The sequence below is a fragment of the Pongo abelii genome, chromosome 22, assembly GCF_028885655.2.
Source record: "Pongo abelii isolate AG06213 chromosome 22, NHGRI_mPonAbe1-v2.0_pri, whole genome shotgun sequence".
Classification (NCBI taxonomy): Eukaryota; Metazoa; Chordata; class Mammalia; order Primates; family Hominidae; genus Pongo; species Pongo abelii.
In genome coordinates, this window is record NC_072007.2 from 28,042,055 (window position 1) to 28,068,467 (window position 26,413).

Genomic DNA, 26,413 nt, shown 5'->3' on the forward strand with positions numbered 1-26,413 from the left:
CAAACTGTGATCTCTGAACTTAGCGATGACCCATCCAGATGTTTTGAAGTGACGGAGACACAAACAAAAAAAGCTGTTCTTGTCAGCCAGTCACCTTAAAAACATCATATCTAAAAAGAACCTGTAATAATTTATTTTCCTGATAAGTCAAACAACATCCAGAATAACTGCTGAATAGCCTTAGTTAATGAATGTGGCCAACCTAAACTGATATAATTCTAGCCTAAAGATAAGAAACTATATGCTAGAAGTCTGTGCAAACACATTGAGGATATAGTTATTATTATAGTTTGGACTTCCTGAATTACTAATACCGTGAAGATCCTTCCTGACCAAAAAATGCCTTCATTCTTGCTAGCTTTTTAGGCATGAGAGACATTTGGGCCTACTGATATGTAGGAATATATATCTAGTGCTTATGTTGTAATTTACTGGTATTCTTTCCCAAAGGACCTGTTTACAGTAGCTCTGGACTGCATGAGTAACTGAGAGTAGGGTGGCCTGCAAGGGGAAAGGAGATCCCCTTCAGAACCCTAGTTCTACAGGTATTTGGAGAAGCCATGGGGGTCACCACCACCAACCTTGACTGCTGGTAAAGAATTCCTGCAAATATGCCTCCAAATGAATTTCTCATCTTCTATGCTAGCCATGACACTTGATTCACCCTTCCATTACAGCATTTATACACAGAGTTATTATTTTATTTCTTTCTCTAAACTGGACTGTGAGCCCCTGGAGGACAGCTCTCCTACTATGGCTATGCCCAGTGATACTCTTTGACGTGGTTTCCGGGGCTGAGCTTTAGCTCTGTTGCCTGGAGGCGTATCAGTTTTCCATTTGTCATTCAGAATCCCAGCAGTGCCTGTTTCTTGTGAATAATTAGCTAGTGTGAAAGTCACAGAATCCATAGCCTCTACAAGGTCCAAATTTATTAACTGCCCATGGTTCTGCAATGAATTAGTGTTTTTAAAGTGAATATAAGAAAAAGGAAGTGATAGAATAGACATTATTGTAGTTATTTTAGAATTCTATTTTTTTTTTTTTTTGAGACGGGATTTTGCATGTCCCCAAAACTGGAATGCAGTGGCTGGATTGTAGCTCACTGCAGCGTCAAACTCCTACCTCAGCCTCCAGAATAGCTGGGACTCCAGTCGGAGCTAGAATTCTACTGTCACGAGTAGGGTGCATTTAATAATCTTTAAGGTCTTTCCAAGTGCTAAAATTTCTGATTCTGGAAGATTTGTCCTTATTGTATCAGTATTTACTTCCTTTTTCCAATAAAACAGTCCAACAGATGCTTACAGTGTACCCGTGGCTTATGAAACCAAAGACAGCAGGAAGTTAGAGGAAAGTGTACTTCCTATAAGACAAATAATGTTATTTAACAAATTCTCATGCATTTAAAGCAACATAATGAGAAAATACCAATTCTACTGAAGCTCATTATGAGAACATTTTCAGAGATCATACTATGGACTTGATATACATTAAATTCTTATGAACTTCTCTCCAGTACTCCTGGAAACTAGGTATCACAGTCCTTGGGTAGACTGTTTTAATAAAGAGAGCAGGTCAGGTTATGAAAAATGCAGGTTTTCCAATGAGCTTTACTTCTAATGTATATCGTAGATCACGGATAGATGATTGCAAAGAAATACATAAATTTCATTTTACCTCCAGGAAATTCCCAAGAATTCAGAATGTCTACTTTGTGTTGACGGTTTTCTCTGGAGTTGCAAACACTGAGAGTGAATTCAGTTTCGAAAACCATGCTTCAAATATTCCTTTCAACTTGCTCCTGTGGCAGTTTTCGTCAAACAACCTGCTTGGAGATAATCTATTTGCAGAACCTAGGTGGGGAAAAACCTGCCACGTTATATAATTCACTGAGCAGGTTTTGGCTCTCACTTCACCAATCCATCTTAAATAGTGGCTAGTGCCCTGCATCTAGCAATACATATGATTAAGCAATTTAGCACAGAAAGAGAAAGGCCACACAACTTGGCAACCCCGTAGACATCTATCTTTGAGAAAACCAAATGGATCCAACTTTTTGCCAGAGTTTAATAGCAAAGCTGTCACATTTTACACAAATGAGTATCCAGTCCGCTAGCGAATGGAAAGAGGGGACAGGGAGGAGGGGACCAGAGGAGGCGGGCTGCTGACTGGACTGTTTTCAAAGTGGCTCCCGTTTTTAGGGGAGGTGCTGGGATGCTCCACATGGCTGGAGAGACGAAGTAGTTAAAAATTATTACTAGCGAGGGGGCCGGAACCTCGGGACGTGGGTATATAAGACGGTGCCTGAGCGCAGAGCGGCCGCTGCTGCTGTGATCCGGGACCAGGGCGCACTGGCTCAGCCTCTCACTTGTCAGAGGCCGGGGAAGAGAAGCAAAGCGCAACGGTGTGGTCCAAGCCGGGGCTTCTGCTTCGCCTCTGGGACATACACGGGACCCCCGAATTTCAGTCCCCCAAACGCGCACCCTAGAAGTCTTGAACTCCAGCCCGGCACATCCACGCGCGGCACAGGCGTGGCAGGCGGCAGGTCCCGGCCGAAGGCGATGCGCGCAGGGGGTCGGGCAGCTGGGCTCGGGCGGCGGGAGTAGGGCCCAGCAGGGAGGCAGGGAGGCTGCAGAGTCAGAGTCGCGGGCTGCGCCCTGGGCAGAGGCCGCCCTCGCTCCACGCAACACCTGCTGCTGCCACCGCGCCGCGATGAGCCGCGTGGTCTCGCTTCTGCTGGGCGCCGCACTGCTCTGCGGCCACGGAGCCTTCTGCCGCCGCGTGGTCAGCGGTGAGTCAGGGGCCGTCCCCCCGAAGAACGAGCTGGGAGAGGGGACCACGGGGCGCGGCGGGGAGCCTGTTCTCGGGCGGAGGCTCTCCGGGGCGTTGGAAACCTGCATGGTGTAAGGGCCCGGGAGGAGGCGGGGAGAAATTGATTGTGCTGTTCTCTTCCCTCTCTTCTCTAACACACACGCAGAAAAGTTTAAATTTTTGTGAAGCGCTTGCTTAAGTAGCTGCGGAGCGAGCGTCTGCTTCATTACGAGCGGCATAGCCTTTTTCAGGAGTGATTTCCACTTTCTTTGTGAGAGAGTTGACCACAGGGCCGGGCTCAGCACCTGCCAAAGGGGTGGGGTAGGGCGGAGGCAGAGGGAACCCAGAGACAGAAGAGCCACCGCAGAAATGCCACCCTCTGTCGCTCTGACTGGACTTTGGTCCCAGCACCATGTTCACTCGGATGCTTTCTGTGACCAGATCAGTTCCCTGTGGGTCGCCCTCGGATGCCTGGGCATTCGGTCTTTGTTCTCAGCAGGACTACTGGCAAGGAACTGGAGTGTGGTCATTGCGTGTAGATGCCTTTCCTTTGCACACTTCGTTCCAAGTTGGGGACTTCCCAGAAAATGAAGTCAGCTGGAGTTGGGCCGAGGTATACTTGGTAATGACTGCAGGTTCGGCACACAGTAGGTGCACAATTAAGTCGGTCGAGTCAGTGCATGGGAAATGGATCAAAATTGGCAAGCTTCCCATTTCTTTGATGTTTCTTTTTTTGACTCTCACTGTCCTGTCGTTGAACAATTTATATTGTAACTACTCTCCCTTACTTTTTGGGAAGGTCTCTTCAAAAGGATACAGATTCTCAATAACCTAAGGTGAATGTGCTTAGGGCCTTACATAAAGGCTGATCATAGCTACAGTTTATTGAAATCTCTTACTATGCTCATTGAAACATTGCAATAAGTATTTGTTGGATATATGTGTTTTGAGGGTGAAAAGCTTTTTTAAAACATAAAAAACACAAATAGCCCTTTTCACTTTTGTACACCTATACAACAGGTGTCACTAGATGTAGAAATAGATGACAGATGACAGCAACTAATTCAGTTGTGAAGCCAGACCTTTAGACATTGGCATATTAAGCTTAATTGTCACTGATCTTCCCCTTAGCAATTTGTGATGTTCTACAGCTTCAGAATATAATTCTTACATGTGTAGTTACCGATCACTCTACACTTTTTTCAGAATTTTCTGAATCTGTGACGTTAGATCCTTTTACTCCCTAAGTTAGCTGCAAAGAAAAAGTTCGTTATAGACTCATCTGATTTTGTGAATTACTTATCTGTCTTTGTATTTATCAGAATTATTCATGCAACTGAATGAACAGCAGAGACCATGCTTTGAACATAAGATGTTTTTACTCATTGACCTAAATAATATCCTTTAGATAGGCTCTTGTTCCTAGGCCTCAACATTTTAAAGGGAGGAAAAATAATATCCAAAGTAAAAACAGAGCTTAAAAAATTGTTGAAGAGTTGTATTTTGTGTTCTGTGAGTACATAATTTTTTCCAAACCTTTTGTTAGGTTTTCTTATTAAGCATTTATAGGCATCTTGTAGGTGACATCTGGAAAATTTCTAATTAACTGAACATGATTTATTTGATTTAGCATAAATGATGATGTGTATTTGATATTAAAATAATTAGTTATGTTTTTCTTATGAATAATTCAATTGTCTTTGGTCATAAAATTCACATTGAAATTTAACCATCTGTAAATTGATTTGTGACTTTTATTCTTTGAAGACTAATTTTTTAAAAAGATATATTTTGACCACAATGGCCAGAGAACAGAGCAGGCTAAAGCCTGACATTTTTGTAGCAATAGTTTCTAATGGATCTATTGTCTACCTGGTCAATGTAAGTTTTGAATTGATGCATCAATTTTTCATGCCACTTGGGACCATTCACCAAATCTTTATTGAAGAGTAAGAGCCCCTTTGGGGCTGTTATTAGGAACATACTTGCAACATATGGAATATATTTCTATTTGTTAAATTTCAGTACAACAATTTATAATTTCTATGTAGGATACTCAAATAATCACTGACCCCAGAAAAAGAGACACTCACAAAATAATTCTCCACAGAAATTATCTTTAATACTTTAAATTATTCAATAAGATACTTTCCAATACTTTTAAATACATCACCTTTTCTGAAGTTTGGAGCATTACTTAAAGTGCATATAGTTTAGCAAGAAATGACATTTCAAACAACTTCATCATCGTAATCGGACCCATGAGATTTAGTGGCATCTAGTAGTAATAAGAAAGTATTTTTTCTAGGTCAGTGGTCATGCTTATTTTGATGTATGAATATGCAAAACAATATGTGACATGATGATAGTAATCAAAGCCTATTTATTGAATTTATGATGCTAATTTGGAAACTACCTTTAGGAGCTTAGACCTGTACTGATTTCTTACTACACACAGATGTGTAGAGAATATCTATGGGAGCTGCAATCATTTAATTTTGTGAAGTGACTGGTGAGTAATGATGTCTTCTTTAGGACAAAGGTAAAAGGATTTTACTTGTAGGCATAAGGATAGATATGAAGGATTCCAAATCAGGTCTCTAAGTTGGGAGGGTATGTTTGAAGAGCAAGTGTAAACATTTGAAGTGTTTTGAAGTAATGTGTTTCTTTTTTTTTCCTTTTTCTTTCTAGTGTGCATAGCAGTGATCCCCAACCTATTTTTGCTGCAAAATGACATTAGGAATATTTCAAGGTGCTTCCAGATTTCTCCAGGACACTTTAATATATATTAGTTTAGCTTTATTAAAATTGGCACACGTTTTATTTAGGAGACTGGGTGATTTAGAGGCCTCTCTTCTTATCATGCAGATACCATCGAATATTGCAAATTCATGGGTGGTGAACAGTAGCACATACATTAATACAATATAATATAATATATAGCAAGGGAGATACAAGAAAAACTGCTGAGCCTTTCTCAGCCTATGGAACTATTCTGTGACATCATCAAAAGCATAAAATGATGACAGTGCAGTTTTCGGAGATGCAATTACTTTAAGTATCTCTCGGGCATGAAAGGAACAAATTAATCTTATTACCCGTCATTTAATGAACTAACCATTTATCATAGCCATTATTCTTCAACTGCTGTTTGTCATCATTTTGTGGTTTTGTTTTTATAACTCTTTCCCGAAGATGGCAATATCTGTTACATTACCTTTAGAAAAGGTAATGTATTATATATATATATAAAATATATGTATAATACATATATAATATATAATACATATATTTGTATAATACATATATTATATATTATACATATATGTATAATACATATATTATATATTATACATATATGTAGAATACATATATTATATATTATACATATATGTAGAATACATATATTATATATTACACATATATGTATAATACATATATATTATATGTATAATTATACATTATATATAAATATACATATATTATATATGTATAATTATACATTATATATAATATATACATATATTATACATATATGTATAATACATATATATTATATATAATACATATATTATATATAATATATAATATATGTATTATATATAATATATAATACATGTATTATATATTATATATAATACATGTATTATATATTATATATAATACATATTATAATACATATTTATATATGTATATTATATATAATATATAATACATATTATATATAATATATAATACATATATTATATATAATATGTAATACATATATTATATATAATACATATATATAATACAGATATTATAATATCTGTATTATAATATATAATACATAATATATTATATATTATGTATTATATATATAATATATATTATATATATTATATAATATATATAATATATATAATATATATTATATAATATATATAATATATATATTATATATAATACAGATATAATATATAATACAGATATTATATATAATATATAATACAGATTATATATAATACAGATATTATATATAATACAGATATTATATATAATATATAATACAGATATATATAATATATAATACAGATATATATAATATATAATACAGATATTATATATAATATATAATACAGATATTATATATAATATATAATACAGATATTATATATTATATATAATACAGATATTATATATTATATATAATACAGATATTATATATAATATATAATACAGATATTATATATAATATATAATACAGATATTATATATAATACATATATGTATTATACATATTATATATATGTATTTTATATATGTATATATGTATTTATATATGTATAAAATACATATATATGTATTTTATATAATATATATATAAAGGAGTCCAAGGTTAAAATTCAGAAGATGCACTCACAAACAATTTTTACTATTTACAACAACTTTCTGTGTCAGGAATTCATATACAAGTAGATGGATGTGTGCAACTCTAGGATGAGAGTGTTTGTTTCTTTTACTATTTTAACATATTCCTAATGATGTAACACAGGATGACAACTTGGCTAAACTTATACTCTTTGTAATGTGGAATGCATTCAATTTGGATCTAGTTTATTTGGAAAATAAAAAGACTAGATAAAAATTTATTAAAGGCATATATGGTTTGAAAATCTGAAAGAGAGGCAACATTAATTCTTATTTAAATATTTGTAACAGAAAATCTAATTCTGTTTAGAAACAAGCTCTCAATGCACAAGCCTTGCATATATTAGCCGCCCAATAATCAATAACATATTAATGCTAATGATTCTGACATAGATAACATGCACAGTATTTCTATTCATCAATCCCTTTTGTTCATGAAATATTTCACCTTTATATTAGGTTTGAGACGTATGGAAACAGCATAGAAACCTGGTAAAAGCATGGAGTGTAGAGCCAGATGGCCTGATTTCAAAACCCAGCTTCAGCACTTGTGAGCTGTGTGAACTGCCCTCTTTGCCTCATTTTGAAAACAGATAAGAGCACCTATGTCATAGGATTGCTAGGAATATTAAAAAGGTTCAAACACAGTTACGCAGGTTGTGCACTCTGTCGAGGTACATGCCAAAAAGCGAGGAGAAGGAGCTCAGCTTGGCAAGCCCAGTGCCTGTAGCTCAAGCCACCTAGAGGCAAAATCACCTTTTTCTAGTTGAACAGTCTATAAGGGGGACCTTTCTGCCATCTCTCGCCAGGAGAGGTCGTCTTTTCCTAATTTATCCCAAAGCATGGATTGTGGTAGAAATGAGGTGCTGCATTCTAAATTATTGCTAAATTTCAGGCCTTTATTATTAGAATCATTACTTCTATAAAACTCATAACTGGTCTCATTATTTAAGTAAGAAGACTGAGGCCAGGGGCGATTAAATAATCTCAAGTACCCAAAGTTCAAGTGTAGAGTTTGGTTTCAAAGCTAATTCATTTTGATTGGCTACATGAACTCTTAAGTCACAATGATATTGGTTTACTACTTATTATTCTAATCTCCATTGTAAATATATATTTTTAAAAACATAGTCTCATCCTCTTCTCAGAAAGCTTATGGCATTTTCCAACTGGAAAAGTAGGGCTTGCTGCTGCTGCCACCATCCAGAAAATGACCACAACCTACATTTATAAACTTAATTTAAAATTATAAATAAAATTATAAATAAATTTGTTTATTAATGTAAGAAAATGGACTCCAGCTATAGTGTACTATGCAATTAAGTACATTATAAAATCTCTGTTGTAAAAATAAAAGTTTATTATAATAAAACTCCTTATAAGAAAAAATTTTAAGAAGTTGGTGTAACATTGAATGCTGAAAGCAGAACACTTGAAATGAACACCAGTCGTTTCCTTTTTAGTTCAAAAGTGTTGGCATTGGTGTCACAGTCCTTGCTGTACTGTGTATGGTAGTATCAACATATTTATCAGTGTGATTGTGAGGGGGATAAGAAGAAATTATGAAAAAGAAAAAAATCTTGTGTAATTCTAATAAAACATTCTAAGTTAATTCAATCTGGTTTGGGGAATATTTACCATGTGGATGCTCTTTTTTACTTTTTTTTGCAACTAATGGTAGATCATAATTGAACAGTAGGAATTTGTAATATGTCTTTTATATTTTTATTGAAAAAGTGATATAAATTCAATATTCATCTAATATTAATAATATATAATTATAGTGTGAGACATAAGAAAATATTTATTATTTTCATAACTGAGCACTCAACTATCAGAAAGTAAACAAATATAAGCAAAAAGAAAACCAAATTATAGATCCTTTCTGCTCAGAAAGAAAAAGCAAACTACCCTGACTTCATGAGTTTGGCCCCACTTTTATATCATTGCCAAGAGCATTTAAACCTCTGCCAATAGTTAGCTTTATGGAAATTTTAATGGCTAAGAAAAAAGACAAAAATCGTCTACTTATTCATGGAAAGAGTGATGAAATCTTGTGACAGTGATAGGAATGTTAATAATAATAACTTTCTCTAAATAAAAAGGCCTGTTTATTTATGTAGCTGTGTGTGAAACTAATAAGGATGAATATTTCTTTTAGATAAAATAAATATTTATTTTATTTATTTTAATATATAAAATAAATATTTATTTTAATATATAAAATAAATATTTATTTTATTTATTTTATTTATTTTAATATATTATATAAATATTTATTTCATTTATTTTAATGTATTATATAAATATTTATTTTATTTATTTTAATATATTATATAAGTATTTATTTTATTTATTTTAATATATTATATATTTATTTTATTTATTTTAATATATTATATAAATATTTATTTTATTTATTTTAATATATTATATAAATATTTATTTTATTTATTTTAATATATTATATAAATATTTATTTTTGTTAAAATAAATGAAATAAATATTTATATAAATATAAAATAAATATGTATATATTTTATATAAAGAAGCCTCTTTTATGTAAAAGAAATATTCTATAAAATATTTCTATAAAAATTCAGTGCAATCTGTACGACAAACCTCCATGACACACGTTTACCTATGTAATAAACCTGCACATCCTACATATGTACCAATGAACTTAAAATAAATGTTAACAAATCCAGTGCAGAAAAACTTACATATTTAAATGCTTTTTAGATTTAAAAATTAATTAGCTCCTAGTGCACATCTAGCAAATAAATTATCTTGGATTTTATTTTCCCAATATGTTTGTAGAGAAATTATCTTGAATTTTATTTTCTCAATATGTTTGTAGAATCCTGGGCAGATCTTTTCTCTCTCTTGTAAATAAGCCTACAATTAAAGGATGTCTTCAACTGCAGATGCTAGTTGACATTTAGTAATTTATAGTTAGATGGCATAAATGTAACCTTAGTGTAATAGAACCTGTTATATGGTTCTCTGAATCCTTATCTACCCCATAAAATGTTGATGGAAGATTTTATCTGAATATAACATTTGAAAATAAGAGACAGAGAAATTCTCCATGTTATCTCACAGAATGAAACGAGAGGTAATTGTAGTTGTTCTCTAGGAAGATTGGCAGATTGGCTTTTACAGAAGTGGGAAAGTTGCTTCCAGAGGATCTGCATTAACAAAACTTTTCTGGGAATTAGGGCAACATTTGTTTCCCAGCTGTTGGAGTTTCACTGTATTAGTAGCCAAATGTGATCAGCTGAAATAGCGGTGAGACGTTTAATAGCTGCTGCTTCTGCTGATTTTGCTGCAACTTGGACCAAATTTGCACGATAAGGTGGAAATCAGTAATAAAATAGAATTGAATGTAAAGAAATTCAGTGTCAGCTTTAACTGATTGTATATAAACCCATAAAAATTGTGCAATATATTTATAATTTCCTGAAAACTGCCTTGCTAGATCTGATCTGTTAGTGACTTTTCAGTTCAAACTCTGTAGACACAGCTGATGATCAAACTTTAGAGTTAATATATCTGTTCCAGTTGATGATGGGCTGCTGTCTTGATGCCCTGAGAGTCTCCCTGCCGTGCAGCCATCACAATCTCCACTCCCTCAAGCAGGACCTGAGGACTCCTCTATTATCCACAACCAGAGACATGGCCTGGCACAGACAGTGTCAAGCTGTCTATTGCCCAGGGCCTGCACAGCATTGATTGTTAATTATTTTAAATATAATCTCTCACCCTAGGTTTTTTCTTTTATTATTATTATATCTGTATAAACTAACATAATGGTGTTAGAAATTTCCACATGAAACCTAAAGCTTTCATGCATTTAATTAGAAGTGCTATGTTAATTTTATAAGTGAGTTAATTTACATCACCATTTTTGTATGCTCATCATGAGTAAATCTGTGCTGCATTTATTTTTTAGTATATCAGAGATAATGAACAGTGACTTTTAGCATATGCATCATACCCAGGAATTCCCTGAATGTTTGGGGCTTTGTTACATATAACAAACTTTTTATTCACTGAAAGGTCTGGCTATTCTGCTTTTTTTTTTTTAATATGACATTTTTTGACATCTTGCAAAACAATCTTCTTAGGGAAATTTAATATTTCAAAAGTGCTGGGATAAAATCCAGGGCAGAAAGTTCTTGGAGTGAAAAATTGAACAAGTTAAAAACTCAAGGGAATGTAATTAACATATATTTGGACACTTAGAACTATGTAAAGGATGTAGTAGATGAAAATGGAAACAGCCTGGTTCTAAATACAGGCATGAAAATACAGGCTTAATAGCATTTGTTAGGCTCTGACTGACAACAACCATTTTAAATGATGAAATCATCACAAAACTTAGTAATACATTAGGAGAAATTTTAAAAGAATACATTAATTTTCAGAGTCAACCTTTGGGACTTTCATGATCATCTCTCAAAGAATATTTATTTTCAGGCGGATTTGTCCTCCTGAAGTCTCTTTAACTTATTTCCCATGGTCATTCATACTAATATGTTCTTTTTCATTAACAATTTGGGCAGCCTGTTAATTTGTTCAGATTTTTTAGTGTGTTGCTGCTGGGTCCAGATCACGGTCACGAAACAGAGGGAACAACTCTTGGCTTGCTCGCATTGCCAGAACTACTATTTTATGATTGGTTGTTCTCAGTTTGTGTCGAGATATTGAATGCCTATCCCTCAAACACTGTTGAGAAGTTAATGACCTTCCACTGATTTCTGTGCCTTTATGCCTCTGAGTGTCATCATAGGTCATTAACTGCTGACTCCAGAAGGGAATGGATATGATACACTGGCTCAGTGTGATGTACTGTAATTAAAGTACAAAGTTTGAATGCTTTTTTTTTTTTTGCCAGTATTTAAATACAAGAGTTTCCCCCACCCCCACAAATCCCTGACTACTGACAGCTTTTATTGATAGGCTACACAATTAAATACATAATAGAAAAGGCCATAAATACCAACAAGAATAATGTTAATGGAGGTGAATTGTAAGAAAGTAGCGAAACTATTTCCTAATTTCTTAGCATAAAGTAATTTGTCTAAATTTTACATAAAGTAATCGATAGTCTATTTTTCAGGTCCAAATCTAAGCTAAAATAGGGCAAGACTAAGAAAGTAGAAGAGGCTATGGACTATGAAAAGCAGTTTGGGCATAAGAAATAGTAACAGAGAGGGATCCTTGGCAGTTTTAAAAGTTGACAGCCGAGAGCAGAGGTGAACAAAAGCAGAAGCAGTGAAAATCAAAACAAGACAGAATGACCATTCTGGAGATTGTTTATAATCTTGCCATACATTCTTAGTGGTAAACAAGGATGAGTGTAGACAATAGAACAATAGAAAATCCATTGCTGGTAGAGCTAGCTAAATCCTATACACCATAATATCCTTGACATCAATCTATTTATATCTGTCTATCTATCGTCTGTCTACCTATCATCTCTCTCTCTCTCTCTCTATCTATCTATCTATCTAATCTGGCATATATATATGTAAATATAAATATATACGACTTTATTATGACCTATATCATGCATATTTGCAGTTATTTCACTTGATAATTAGGAAAATTAACACTGCTTAACATGTAGAGGTATGCGAAATTTAATTTTGAGATTTTTTTTTCAAACTCTTTTTACCTATGTGTTTAAGACTTCACAGATGTTATTAAAGCAGAATTTCATTTTGATGTCTCAAAAATTCTTTTAAGCTTGTTTGTGATTCTGGCCAATATCTTGAAATAAATTGATTTTCAGTATACTACAAATAATGACTTTATTGGGTATAGTATAGACTGTGCATAATCAATAGATGTCAGGATAGGTGGTTAGGTGGTTAAACGGAATGCTGTAACATGAAAACCTTTAAAATACAGGTTTAAGACAAAAAATAGATTTTAAACTTCCCTTCCAAATTCAGAGTATTCTATGTATTTATTTATAGATTTTGGATATTTGGTTGTCCTAATCTTTACTCCTGAAGAAATATGCAATAAAACCACCAGTAGTAAGATTAACTACAGAAAAAGGTGAATTTAAATGAATTTGTATTTAAATTTAACAAAATTCTGAGTTAGGGAAGGTTTAAAAAATGTAATAATATTACTTTCAAATTCATAAACGAATGAATGGAACATTTTTGAGGTCAAATTAAAGGAAGACATTGTTATTTCATATGTGTTTAATATATAAGTAGAGCCTCTAAAGCTGAGAGAAATAATTTGTTTTCAAGTCTGCTAAATGTTTATTACCTTAATTGTTTTGAGCTAATAATTTAACTGTCTTTGAAAGACCAGTTTGGCCAAATTTCAGCCTACTCAGGTCTCCGTCCAAATTGTAAGAAATCGACAACAGCCATTGATAAGATTTTACTAGCTCCTTTATTTCATGATATATTCGTTCCACTGTTCTCTAAGCCATCATTTTTTTCACATTTAAGGTATATTCTTTTTTTTAAAAAAAAATACTTAATTCTCTAAGTTCATAATTGGGAGATTTTAATTTGCAATTTATCACTTATCAGAGATGTCTCTGTAAAATGAGAGAAGACATTGGCCTAGGAATTGGAGTTTACACACAATATCTCCCCAAAGATCCCAGAAAATACTCAGAAAATTGGTAATGATATTTTTTCGGAGATAGTGAGTACTTTAGAACTCTATCCTGTCACTTCCAATGTAATATTATATTAATTAATTGTTTATTACTACCAATTACCTTCATTCTGTCCCCTTTTAACTTTCAATTTTAATAGATTTGTTTCGGGTATAAAAAATGAAAGCAACTATACCTTAAATCTGCCACTTTGTATCTTCTTCAGAACACCTTATATAAAATTGTTTCATTATACATTACTTGTTTTTGATAATTAATTTGCTTTATGAATTGTTATTCCTCTTTCGTTAAGTTTTAGCTCACTTTACTATACACTCCTGAAATTCCTTTAGCTATTTTCATTTGCTTTGTTAATTGGTTTCTAAAATCTAAGCCAGAAGAGTTATAACTTCCCTTAACACACATTGCTTGAAGTACTGGGTTTAAAAGTTTATGTTCCAAGTTTATGAGGGAATCAATTTGCTTTTACAAATTGCAAGCAGTAGGCTAGAAAATAAACTTTACGAAATAATTCAGTGGGAGAAGCATTTCTGGTAACGTATTTTCTGCTTTGATTGGTTCTTACATTTTGTTTCTTGGTGTTGTTACAAATAGAGTTCAGATTATCAATATATGGGCATCTTTTTTTTTTTCAGGCCAAAAGGTGTGTTTTGCTGACTTCAAGCATCCCTGCTACAAAATGGCCTACTTCCACGAACTGTCCAGCCGAGTGAGCTTTCAGGAGGCACGTCTGGCTTGTGAGAGTGAGGGAGGAGTCCTCCTCAGCCTTGAGAATGAAGCAGAACAGAAGTTAATAGAGAGCATGTTGCAAAACCTGACAAAACCCGGAACAGGGATTTCTGATGGTGATTTCTGGATAGGGCTTTGGAGGAATGGAGATGGGCAAACATCTGGTGCCTGCCCAGATCTCTACCAGTGGTCCGATGGAAGCAATTCCCAGTACCGGTGAGTATGGATCTTGAGAAGTAGACAGGTGCTCTGGGGAACTCCACAAGGTAGAGGGAGGACTCTGTTACCTGTAGAGGATGTCAGAGTAGGACAGGCAGAATCATTTAGTAGGCATGTATCTGAGTGTTCCTGTTACTCTCTGTTTGCAGAAACTGGTATACGGATGAACCTTCCTGCGGAAGTGAAAAGTGTGTTGTGATGTATCACCAACCAACTGCCAATCCTGGCCTTGGGGGTCCCTACCTTTACCAGTGGAATGATGACAGGTGCAACATGAAGCACAATTATATTTGCAAGTATGAACCAGGTAAGCAGTAGCAAAAGAAGGTATAGAAGATTTTGTGCATGTTTCATTGTATTAAGTTTTGTCTTTAATTTTCACTACCTGTGGCTCTTTTTGTTTTTCTGCTGTGAAATAGAAAATTACCTTGCAGCTTGTCATATCACTCGTGTAATGAAGCATATCATATGCTGCAGAGCAAACTGTCCAATGAGCTCAAAGAAGAGAGTAAATAAAAACATCTGGAGAGATGTGTTTAAGAAAAAATAATCATTTCTTACAATAAAACCAAATATTTTTGTAAATAGATTTTATAAACAATAAATATTTTAAAATATTTTAAATGTTACTATAATATGTGGGAAGTAGATGTAAGTTACCAAAGCACCTATAGACTTACACATGTGAGCAGCACTTCTTTATCTGACTTTAAGAGAACAAAGCACTTTCTCCTGGATCATTTGCTTATCATTTTATGGTATAATACTTGACATGTGGTACTCAGTAAAAATAAGACTATCATAGCTCATTGCCCCATAGTGGAAAAAAGTAGGAAGATGTGACTCGTTCTCCCTATGATTCCTATTCTTGAAATATGTCTCCTCAGTTAGCTTTCTTTTGAAATCTCCCACTACTTGTCATATGCAGCAAATGGGAATCTTACATTGACTTGAACTATACTGGCATGGGTTCTGGATTTAAAAAAATAGTCAATTTGAATTACTTTGAATAGGACAGATCATCTGAATTCATATTTGACTGAAGGAGGGACTAATACAAACTCTGGGGACTCATTTTTTAAAATCATCTGAGAAAGTCAAGTTTGATCCTTAGGCCTTGAGATTTTTTTGCTGTTTTTCTCCTCCTCAGCGTTTGGAAGTGTCATTTTAACTATTCTGAAGAGGTGTCTGCTTGAACTCATAATATGTGTTCACAGAAGGCAATTATAGTTGAGTACTGCTGCTTCCATTATTCTCCTGAAATTACATGATTCTTTTTCTCATAATACCAGAAAGCACAAAGGATTATTTGAATTAGACTTACCCTTCTCTTACATTTATCCTGCTCTTGAGTGTATTAGCCACCTTTTTTTATCCCTGGTGAGTTTATTCTTTAACCATCTTGGTTGCTAAACCCGTCATTACCCTCCTGGAAGTCTTTGCAAAGCTGAGTCTGTCATGCGCTTATGTCCTCTATTTTTCTCTTGGAGAAATATAAAGTTGAAATCCTCTGATATTTTAAATTTGTGACATTCTATGTACTTAAGACTATTGGATAATACAAGTACAATATTATGCATTATTCTTAATATTACCTTATCGCCTTCGCCTTTCGAGTTCAAAGGTCAATTATTTGACCCTTCATTGTATTATATTTATTTTATTTTTGCATCAAAATTTATGCCATTATTTAGGACAGTATAAATCTTACAATCTTCTTTACTTGTTTATGTATTAGGTAATCTAGGTTTACATTACTCATGCAAGAGCATTTATGATATAAAATTATTCTTTCTTTATCTTCTCCATTCTACCCAAATCTTCAAATAATCTATATTTATTAAAATATTATTTTATGTAGTTTTTGTTTTGAAGCACAGTCACAGGTTTACTGTTGGCCTTATTAATGTGCTCAGGATTTTTATTTTTTATTTCATGATTTAATCTGTTTTGTCTTTTTATTTATATTTAGGTAACCCTCCTTGAGCTTAGTGTCTGCTTTGTAAAGGATGTTGGTTTGATTAAATTCCTTGGTTATGTAATTAGTGCTTGATTTTTAGTGATATTTTGCATAATATTTATATTATTTAAAAATACCAGTTGACTAGACATAGAGTGACTAAGTTCTCTAGAACAGTAGGTATAGTCTAGGACTGAATCTGAAACCCAGAGGAGCCTATTAAAATGGCAGGGTATAATTTGTGTACAAGAGTAACAAATATTACTACAGAATGGTATATGATTAAACTTCCAACAAAGGGGGACTCTGTGACATTTTAAGGCAATGTAAGATTGGTAAACATTAAACTAAAATTCTTCTCTATCCTAAAGACTATTTAAGATGTTAGATGTGTTCTTATTTCAATTGACAAAAGTAAGTAGAGAGTTACACTTTTGGAACAAATGGAAACAAATTTATGTTTTTTAAAAAATAATTCAATTTACTTTCATTGAATTATTGATTTAACAAATAGTTCCTTAAGGAAAAGAAAAATAGAAAATAGAGCAATACCAAATCATGACAAGAAACTTCAACAATTTTAAAGTGTGTGGCAAGAGGAAAAAAAATCAGGAATAATAGTTAATTGATGCTGGGCTTAATACTCAGGTGATGGGATGATCTGTGTGGCAAAGCACCATGGCACACGTTTACCCACGTAACAAACCTGCACATTCTGTACATGTACCCCTGAACTTAAAAGTTAGAAAAACAATAAAAAATAAAGTGTGTGGAAATTGAAGAGACATCTGTAAAACTAGGGAAAGAACTTGCAAGCTTTAATTTAGTGTTATTATTATTATTTTTAAAAGTAGACACTATTGGAAAGCAAATCTAAGGATGGCGTTGCATATGCAGAACAGAAATGTGGCTTAGAACGTTGTTACTTGAATCATCAGTTCCAAATGCAATCCACATACAGTCATCTGTTGATTATTATTTAGGGGAAGCCTAAATGATACACTGATATCAGTAAAGAAATTATCTTGCTTGTCTCTGAATTGCATTTAATATATCACACTCTTATGTTTGCCAATTCTTGGTTATCCTTGCTTAACTTTGTGGCTGGTCCGCCATTATTGCCTGCAGCAGGCTATCATCAGCACAGACACACTGTTGATTGCTAATTGCAGTTTGGAGTTTTAAGGGAGAATGTATCAACTCCATCTGTTTTCAGAGATAATTAAATGTTGACTTTATAGTTAGATAATTTCATGTAAATTTAAATTCAGAATATATTTTATTAGCTGTAAGCTGTTCAGAAATCAAAATTGTGATGTTTTTATTGTTTTATAATATAATTTCATATTTATGTATGTTTTTTAATTCTCTTGTTAAATCATTATATATGATGGTGGTTCTTATTATTTACAGAGATTAATCCAACAGCCCCTGTAGAAAAGCCTTATCTTACAAATCAACCAGGAGACACCCATCAAAATGTGGTTGTTACTGAAGCAGGTAATTACTTCATGTGTCTTTAACTTCATCAAGAACTGAACTGTACTTTCAAACGCTGCTTCATGTTGACCCCAGTGAAACTTGTCTTGCCAGGGGAAGTGGTTCACTAAGTATGGTCCTCTGGAAATTTACTTTTGAACTAGGTTAGAAAAAATTATGCTAAGCTAGTATTTGAATAGAAAAACCTGTTTTGTTTTCTTCAGAGTGGTACTAAACTAAGTGATCCACATTAAAATTTGGATCTGGCCGGGCACAGGGGCTCACGCCTATAGCCTGTAATCCCAGCAGTTTGGGAGGCTGAGGCAGGTGGATCACTTGAGCCCAGGAGTTTGAGACCACCCTGAGCAACCTGGCGAGACCCCATCTCTGCAAAAAATACAAAAAACTAGGCTGGCGTGGAGGTACAGACATGTAGTCCCAGCTACTGGGAAGCTAAGGTGGGAGAATCACCTGAGTCTGGGACGTCGAGGCTGCAGTGAGCAGTGATCATGCACTACAGTCCAGTTCGGTCAACAAAGTGAGACCCTGTCTCAAAAAAGCAAACAACAACAACAACAACAACAACAACACACCACCACCAACAAAAAAACTTTGGATCTACAAGAAATTTCTCTAACAACACGTAGGCATCATGATGCAAATTGGCACATTCAGTGGAGAGCAAACAGGGGTGTGCTGGTAAATGTTTAGGGATTGGTTGGATCCTTAAATTGCTTGAAGTGAAACAGGAGTGGGAGGAAACATAGCAAATTGTCACTCAGATACCCTATTGCTCATGAGTTTGTCTTCTGTTAACAAATGAAGTGATGCACAGTTAAGTGGAAAGCTTTATCTACATCTGGTCCACTTTGACCAGAATTATTCAGATTAGTCGTGATGATGACTTTTAATTTACAAGCTAAATGCATAGTTCTTCAATCTGCTTTTTTTGCATAGACATGATATTAAGGCTTAGTGCTTTTCACTTTTCAGGTGCCTGGTTTTAAAACCATTCAGAGCATCTAAACCTAATTAAAAAGATCAGTAGGCTGGGTGCAGTGGCTCACACCTGTAATCCCAGCACTTTGGGAGGCTGAGGCGGGTGGGTCACCTGAGGTCCGGAGTTCGAGACCAGCTTGGCCAACATGGCGAAACCCTGTCTCTACTAAAAAATACAAAAATTAGCTGGGCATGGTGGCAGGTGCCTGTAATTCCAGCTATTCGGGAGGCTGAGGCAGGAGAATCACTTGAAACTGGGAGGCAGAGGTTACAGTGAGCCGAGATTGCGCCATGCACTCTGGCCTGGGAGACAGAGCAAGACTCTGTCCCCCCACAAAAAAAAAATCAGTAATCACATTAGAAATTTTTTTTCTTTTTTGAAATTGAGCAGATGTTTATTAATTTTAAGCTGTATGGAATTACAGTGTCACAGTTTCTTAATTTGACTAAGAATACCTAGCATTATCAAATGTGATGGAACAGGATTAAAAAATGATTCATTTTAGAATTTAATTAAGATCAAGTCTTTCTGCCGCTGGAGTCCTGTGTCTCTGAGTCGTGACTGTATCATCAGTTAATATTTATATATTTCATTTTAATCCCAGTGACTTGTATGCAATCATGACACTAAGCTTATTGGCTAGGTAATTACTTACCCAATATATTTACAATAATCTTAATAATTATTATTTTTAATAATAAGTACTTATTTTTGTAAGTAATGATTGAGAAGGAGTAATGAAATGAGTTAGTTAAGATTATTAATGAAAGCTAATCCATGTCTGAATTGTAGATTTAATAATAGTTTTGGAAGTATGGATATCAAATTGGAACAGTTTGATATCACTACAAATCAGTACGATTCAATTTTCCGTTCAGTAAAATTTTGTTTTTAACTTTTACCAAAACATGAATACAGTCATGTGCCACTTAACAATGGGGATATGTTCTGAGAAATGCACCATTAGGCGATTTTGTCATTGTGCGAACATCATAGGGTGTACTTGAACCTAGATCATATAGCTTACTACACATCTAGGCTGTTTGATATGGCCTATTACTTCTAGGCTACAAACCCCTGCAGCATGTTACTATACTGAATGCTGTAGACAACTGTAACACAATGGAATTTATATATCAAAACTTATCTAAACATAGAAATGTATAAAATAGGATATCAAATATAAAAGATGGTATACCTATGTAGGGCAGCTCCATTATAATCTTATGGGACCACTGTCATATATGTGATGCATCGTTGACTGAAATGTCACTATGTGGTGCATGACTGTATATTTCATTAGATTTTTCAATATTTTGAGAATAACTTTGGCGTCAATTTATTGAAAATTCTATTTCACCTTAATTTTTGAAACATTCTTACATATTTTTGCATTAGAATTCTTCCTCAACTATCTTTTCACATGAAGACTGTTTTATTTTGTAGGTATAATTCCCAATCTAATTTATGTTGTTATACCAACGATACCCCTGCTCTTACTGATACTGGTTGCTTTTGGAACCTGTTGTTTCCAGATGCTGCATAAAAGGTAAATAACTCATAAAAGGTAAATATGTAGAGACAATTTGAAAAACTTCAAATAGGTTTTCAGAAATGTTTTAAAACTATTAGTATAAAGTTAATTATATTTTAATTTTCCTTAAGAAATCCTCTACATACAATCTAATAAGATATACATTGAGGATAGGATTAATGTAATATATCATTTAATCCTCACAGGACTTATTAAGCAGTTACCCTTCTGTTTGTATTTCTCAGTTGAGAAGATGGTGTCTTAGATGGGCTGCCTAGTCTGCCTTGGGTCCCATAGCTAGTGTCCACAGTGAATCTGAAATTTGGATGTTTGTAAACTTCCAACATATGCACTATATTATACTGCTGTTGTTTATGAATTATAAGAATTAATGCTAAACTTTTCAATCTAGACATCAAGCTATATGTAAGACTTGATATTTGTAGGTTCATTTTGTATTACTTTTGAAAATTCAAGTCACAGGTTTCTGTTTTATTTCAAAAAGATCTTTTAAGAATAGGAAATAAAATACAGTGGTTCAAACAGGTCACTTTTTGCCAGGTATCTTGAAATAAAATCCTATATTTTACCAGCAAGATTTCTGGGGGATTATTATGACTTTTGTATCTGCCTAGAATTAGAGAAGTTTCTCCATGTATGCCAATTTTTTAATAAAAATGAAACAAAATTCAATGAAATGAATATGTATTTCATTTTCAAATAAAAAATGAAATATAAATATGTGTCAAAAGAAAAAAATGAAAAGCTGTTCTGTTTGTATGAGAGCATGTTTGCTAGAATAAACTAGACATCTTTGTCTGAGTGGTAAATAAGAACTGATCAAGGGAATGCCTCCATCAGGAAGGACCTGCAAACGAATTCATTTTCTTCTTTTGACTTTATTTCATCTTCTCCTTTTTCTGAAATAAACCCTAAAGAACCCATTAAGTAACAAAAGACCCAGAAAAAAAATAAGTAATTCTTAAATGAAATACTAATTCTACACAAAAGCCACATTAATAATCATTTTTTTTAACCATTTAGACCACTTTTGTGCTTTTTATAAACTTTCTTGGTTTATTTTCCATACATGTTAGATGACTATAGAATAAAGTTGTGTTGATCTTACTTATTTGGATGAAAATCTACAAACCATACAATTTGTACATAATATTTTATTAGTAACCAAAACAGCTAAATCTAAGTGAATTAAGTAATATATTAAAAGGGTAAGGGTAAGGTTCAGGTGTGTTTAGAAATAGTTATTTTCTCTCTTTGAGGGAATTCTGCAATGTCTGGTAGATGGAGAGGAAGGGATGGGGAGACGCCTGTGAGGACCGAGGCAGATGCTGGGAACTGGGGCTGGGGTGGTCAGGGAGCAAGTAAGTGCACAACACAGGGAACTGGGACAAACACTTTTGGTACAGGCAAGAGATTATCCTGAGGAAACCAGCCCAAAGAAATCTACTTTTGACAGGGCATCCAGTAGAGAATGACTTGGCTGGATCACCTGAGGTCGGGAGTTTGAGACCACCCTGACTAACATGGCAAAACCCCATCTCTACTAAAAATACAAAAAATAGCCAGGCGTGGTGGCGGTCGCCGATAATCCCAGCTACTTGGGAGGCTGAGGCAGGAGAATTGCTTGAACCCGGGAGGCAGAGCTTGCAGTAAGCCAAGATCAGGCCACTGTACTCCAGCCTGGGCGACAGAGTGAGGGTCTGCCTCAAAAAAAAAAAAAAAAAAAGAGAGAGAGAGAATGACTTGGGTAAACTCAGGAACAGGGAACTTCTGCAGGTGCCTGAAAAGTTATCAAGTTATGGAAAGACAGAAGATAGCAGAACCCTAGGCACACGCTGGAAATGTGGGCCAGAATTCCAAATGTGACAAGGGTGAAGTTGTAGCTCAAATCTGGAGGAACTCAGATACTGTTATGTAACCAAAGCATGAATCTGCTATTGAACCACATTGGTTTCAGAGACTGAGGCACCAGTAAGCTTCCAGAAATCAAGTGACTTAGGTGCAGAGCTGGAGAACTGATGGGAGGAGGGGAATAGGCACATCCATACACGTAGTATAATAGCATTGTTTTGATGATTTGACATTAAATTCAGCAACCATTAGTGACAGGGGACTCAAGGAGCAAATGATTTCCAAAATAATTGATCAAAGAAAATAAAGGTATTTGTTGGTGAATTAAACGGAAATGTTTAATATTGTGTCAGGCACATGTTTGTAGGTGTGGAACCAACCCAAATGCCCATCAATCAATGCACGGATAACGAATATGTGGTGTATATATATATATATATGATGGAATACTACTCATCCATACAAAGGAATGAATTAACGGCATTCACAGCGACCTGGGTAATATTGGAGACTGTTATTCTAAGTGAAATAATACAGGAATGAAAAACTAAACATCGTATGTTCTCACTCACAAGTGGGAGCTAAGCTATGATGATGCAAAGGCATCAGAATGACACAGTGGACTTTGGGGACTCAGGGGGAAAGGGTAGGAAGGGTGTGAGGGATAAAAGAATACAAATTGGGTACAGTGTATACTACTCAAGTGATGGGTGCACCAAAATTTCACAAATCACCACTAAAGAACTTACTCATATAACCAAACACCACCTGTTCCCCCATAACCTATGGAAATACAAAATTAAAATAACAACAACAACAACAAAAATGAACTCTAAATCAGGAAATGTTAAACAGGAAAAGATTTGTTTTGTTTTCTCTATCATTCATAAGAACTATTTGCCATCTTCACATATTTGAATAATCTAGAAGTTTTTGGAAGAATAGGAGAATATACTGCTGAGAGGGGGAGTCTTTCATAAATAACTGTCTGAGATATCTCCCATTGGACCTAGACATGCTTAGTTTAATAAGAAGTTTTAGGCACTAAACATTTTTTCTTATGTTTTTCAGTAAAGGAAGAACAAAAACTAGTCCAAACCAGTCCACACTGTGGATTTCAAAGAGTACCAGAAAAGAAAGTGGCATGGAAGTATAATAACTCATTGACTTCGTTCCAGATTTTTGTAATTCTGGATCTGTATAAGGAATGGCATCAGAACAATAGCTTGGAATGGCTTGAGATCACAAAGGATCTGCAAGATGAACTGTAAGCTCCCCCCTGAGGCAAATATTAAAGTAATTTTTATATGTCTATTATTTCATTTAAAAAATATGCTGTGCTAATAATGGAGTGAGACATGCTTATTTTGCTAAAGGATGCACCCAAACTTCAAGCAAATGAAATGGACAATGCAGATAAAGTTGTTATCAACACGTCGGGAGTATGTGTGTTAGAAGCAATTCTTTTTATTTCTTTCACCTTTCATAAGTTGTAATCTAGTCAACGTAATGTGTATTGTATTGAAATTTACAGTGTGCAAAAGTATTTTACCTTTGCATAAGTGTTTGATAAAAATGAACTGTTCTAATATTTATTTTTATGGCCATCTCATTTTTCAATACATGCTCTTTTGATTAAAGAAACTTATTATGGTTGTCAACTGAATTCACACACACACAAATATAGTACCATAGAAAAAGTTTGTTTTCTAGAAATAATTTGTCTTTCAGTTTCTCTGCTTTTGGTCAATGTCTAGGAAATCTCTTCAGAAATAAGAAGCTATTTCATTAAGTGTGATATAAACCTCCTCAAACATTTTACTTAGAGGCAAGGATTGTCTGATTTCAATTGTGCAAGACATGTGCCTTATAATTATTTTTAGTTTAAAACTAAACAGATTTTGTAATAATTGTAACTTTGTTAATAGGTGCATAAACAGTAATGCAGTCAATTTGAACAAAAGAAGTGGCATACACAATATAAATCATATGTCTTCACACGTTGCCTATATAATGAGAAGCAGCTCTCTGAGGGTTCTGAAATCAATGTGGTCCCTCTCTTGCCCACTAAACAAAGATGGTTGTTCGGGGTTTGGGATTAACACTGGAGGCAGATAGTTGCAAAGTCTGTCTAAGGTTTCCCTAGCTGTATTTAGCCTCTGACTATATTAGTATACAAAGAGGTCACGTGGTTGAGACCAGGTGAATAGTCACTATCAGTGTGGAGACAAGCACAGCACACAGACATTTCAGGAACGAAGGGAACTACGAAATCGTGGGAAAGTGGGTTGGAACCCATCAGTGATCGCATATTCATTGATGAGGGTTTGCTTGAGATAGAAAATGGTGGCTCCTTTCTGTCTTATCTCCTAGTTTCTTCAATGCTTATGCCTTGTTCCTCTCAAGAGAGAGTTGTAACTGTCTGGTCTTCATATGTCCCTATGCTCCTTTTAACCAAATAAAGAGTTCTTGTTTCTGAAGAATGATGACTAGGCCTGTCTAAGCCTCTTATGTGAAAAAAGTACAGATATGTTTGCATCGATATATAAAGTTGAAAACAAATTACTCTTTAAGTGTGGTAATAATGGAAGGCGTGGTTATGTCTAATATTTTCCCTGTCAATTCTTTTCAGTTAAATAATAAAGTATTTTCCTCAACACAGTTCACAACTAGCATTGGTTGGCAAAGCTAGGAAGCAAAAGAGAAATCAATGGGCATTGCCCATTTTCAGCTGCTCAGAGACTGAGAGAATGAGCAGCTGCATTTGAAGCTGAGATCTGCCAACATGTAGCACTCCTCTTTCTTTTCTTGGCTACCTATCTTTCTGGGTAGAACTGGAGACCAGTTGCTGGGACCTAACCTTTTTCCTCCAAACTACTATCATGTATTTCTCCCTCTAGTGTGGACACAGTGGAGGAAAACAGGGTGTTCCCCCTTGTCTTTGCCACCATGGACTATAACAGCTGCAAGGCAAAAGCAGCAAATCAATGGGGAAACGCCTGGCTTTTGCCTTTGATCTTTATCTAGGTCTGGGTAACTCTTCTGGTATCACCCACTAAACCTATAAGCTACTGGAGGTGGAAAATGAACTTCTCTTTTATTAGAAAATGGTAGTAATCCTATCTTAACAGTTTCCTAAAATTTTAGCTAACCTTTGGGAAATGAAAAGCAATACATGGTGTATCTGTTGCGTTAGCATTTTTAGAATATATTTTTGCTGTATGTTTTGAAATGCAGATGAAATGTGGAACAATCTTCAGGTACTAAAACAAATACCCTGCTGGTCAGTCTATCTTTCCCAACTGTTAGAATCAGACCATTGGAAAGGTGTTAAAAAGAATCGTGTGTTCAGTGGTGATACGATTTGGCTGTTTCCCCACCCACATCTCACCTTGAATTGTAATAATCCCCATGTGTCAAGGGTGGCGCCAGGTGGAGATAATTGAATCATGGGGGTGGTTTCCCCCATAGTATTCTCATGGTAGTGGATAAGGAAAGTGGAAAGGAAATGGAAGTTCTCCTGCATATGCTCTCTTGCCTGTCTCCATGTAAGACATGCCTTTGCTCCTCCTTTGCCTTCCACCATGATTGTGAGGCCTCTCCAGCTATGTGGAACTGTGAGTTCATTAAATGTCTTTCCTTTATAAATTACCCAGTCTTAAGTATGTCTTTATTAGCAGCATGAAAATGGACTAAAACAAGTGGCTCCTAATTTTTGTCCAAAGAATGAATTCTACAATTTCT

At 34.6% G+C, this 26,413-nt stretch overlaps 1 protein-coding gene across 1 annotated transcript; it reads left to right on the forward strand.

The window, feature by feature from the left end:
* The first annotated feature begins 2,210 nt into the window (after window positions 1-2,210).
* Window positions 2,211-25,741, forward strand: CHODL (chondrolectin). Its single transcript, XM_024239431.3, has 6 exons — window positions 2,211-2,788; window positions 14,512-14,821; window positions 14,974-15,131; window positions 18,198-18,284; window positions 20,710-20,812; window positions 23,741-25,741. The coding sequence occupies exons 1-6, from the start codon at window positions 2,710-2,712 to the stop codon at window positions 23,823-23,825; spliced, it is 822 nt and encodes a 273-aa protein (XP_024095199.1). The 5' UTR covers window positions 2,211-2,709; the 3' UTR covers window positions 23,826-25,741.
* Window positions 25,742-26,413: the final 672 nt, after the last annotated feature.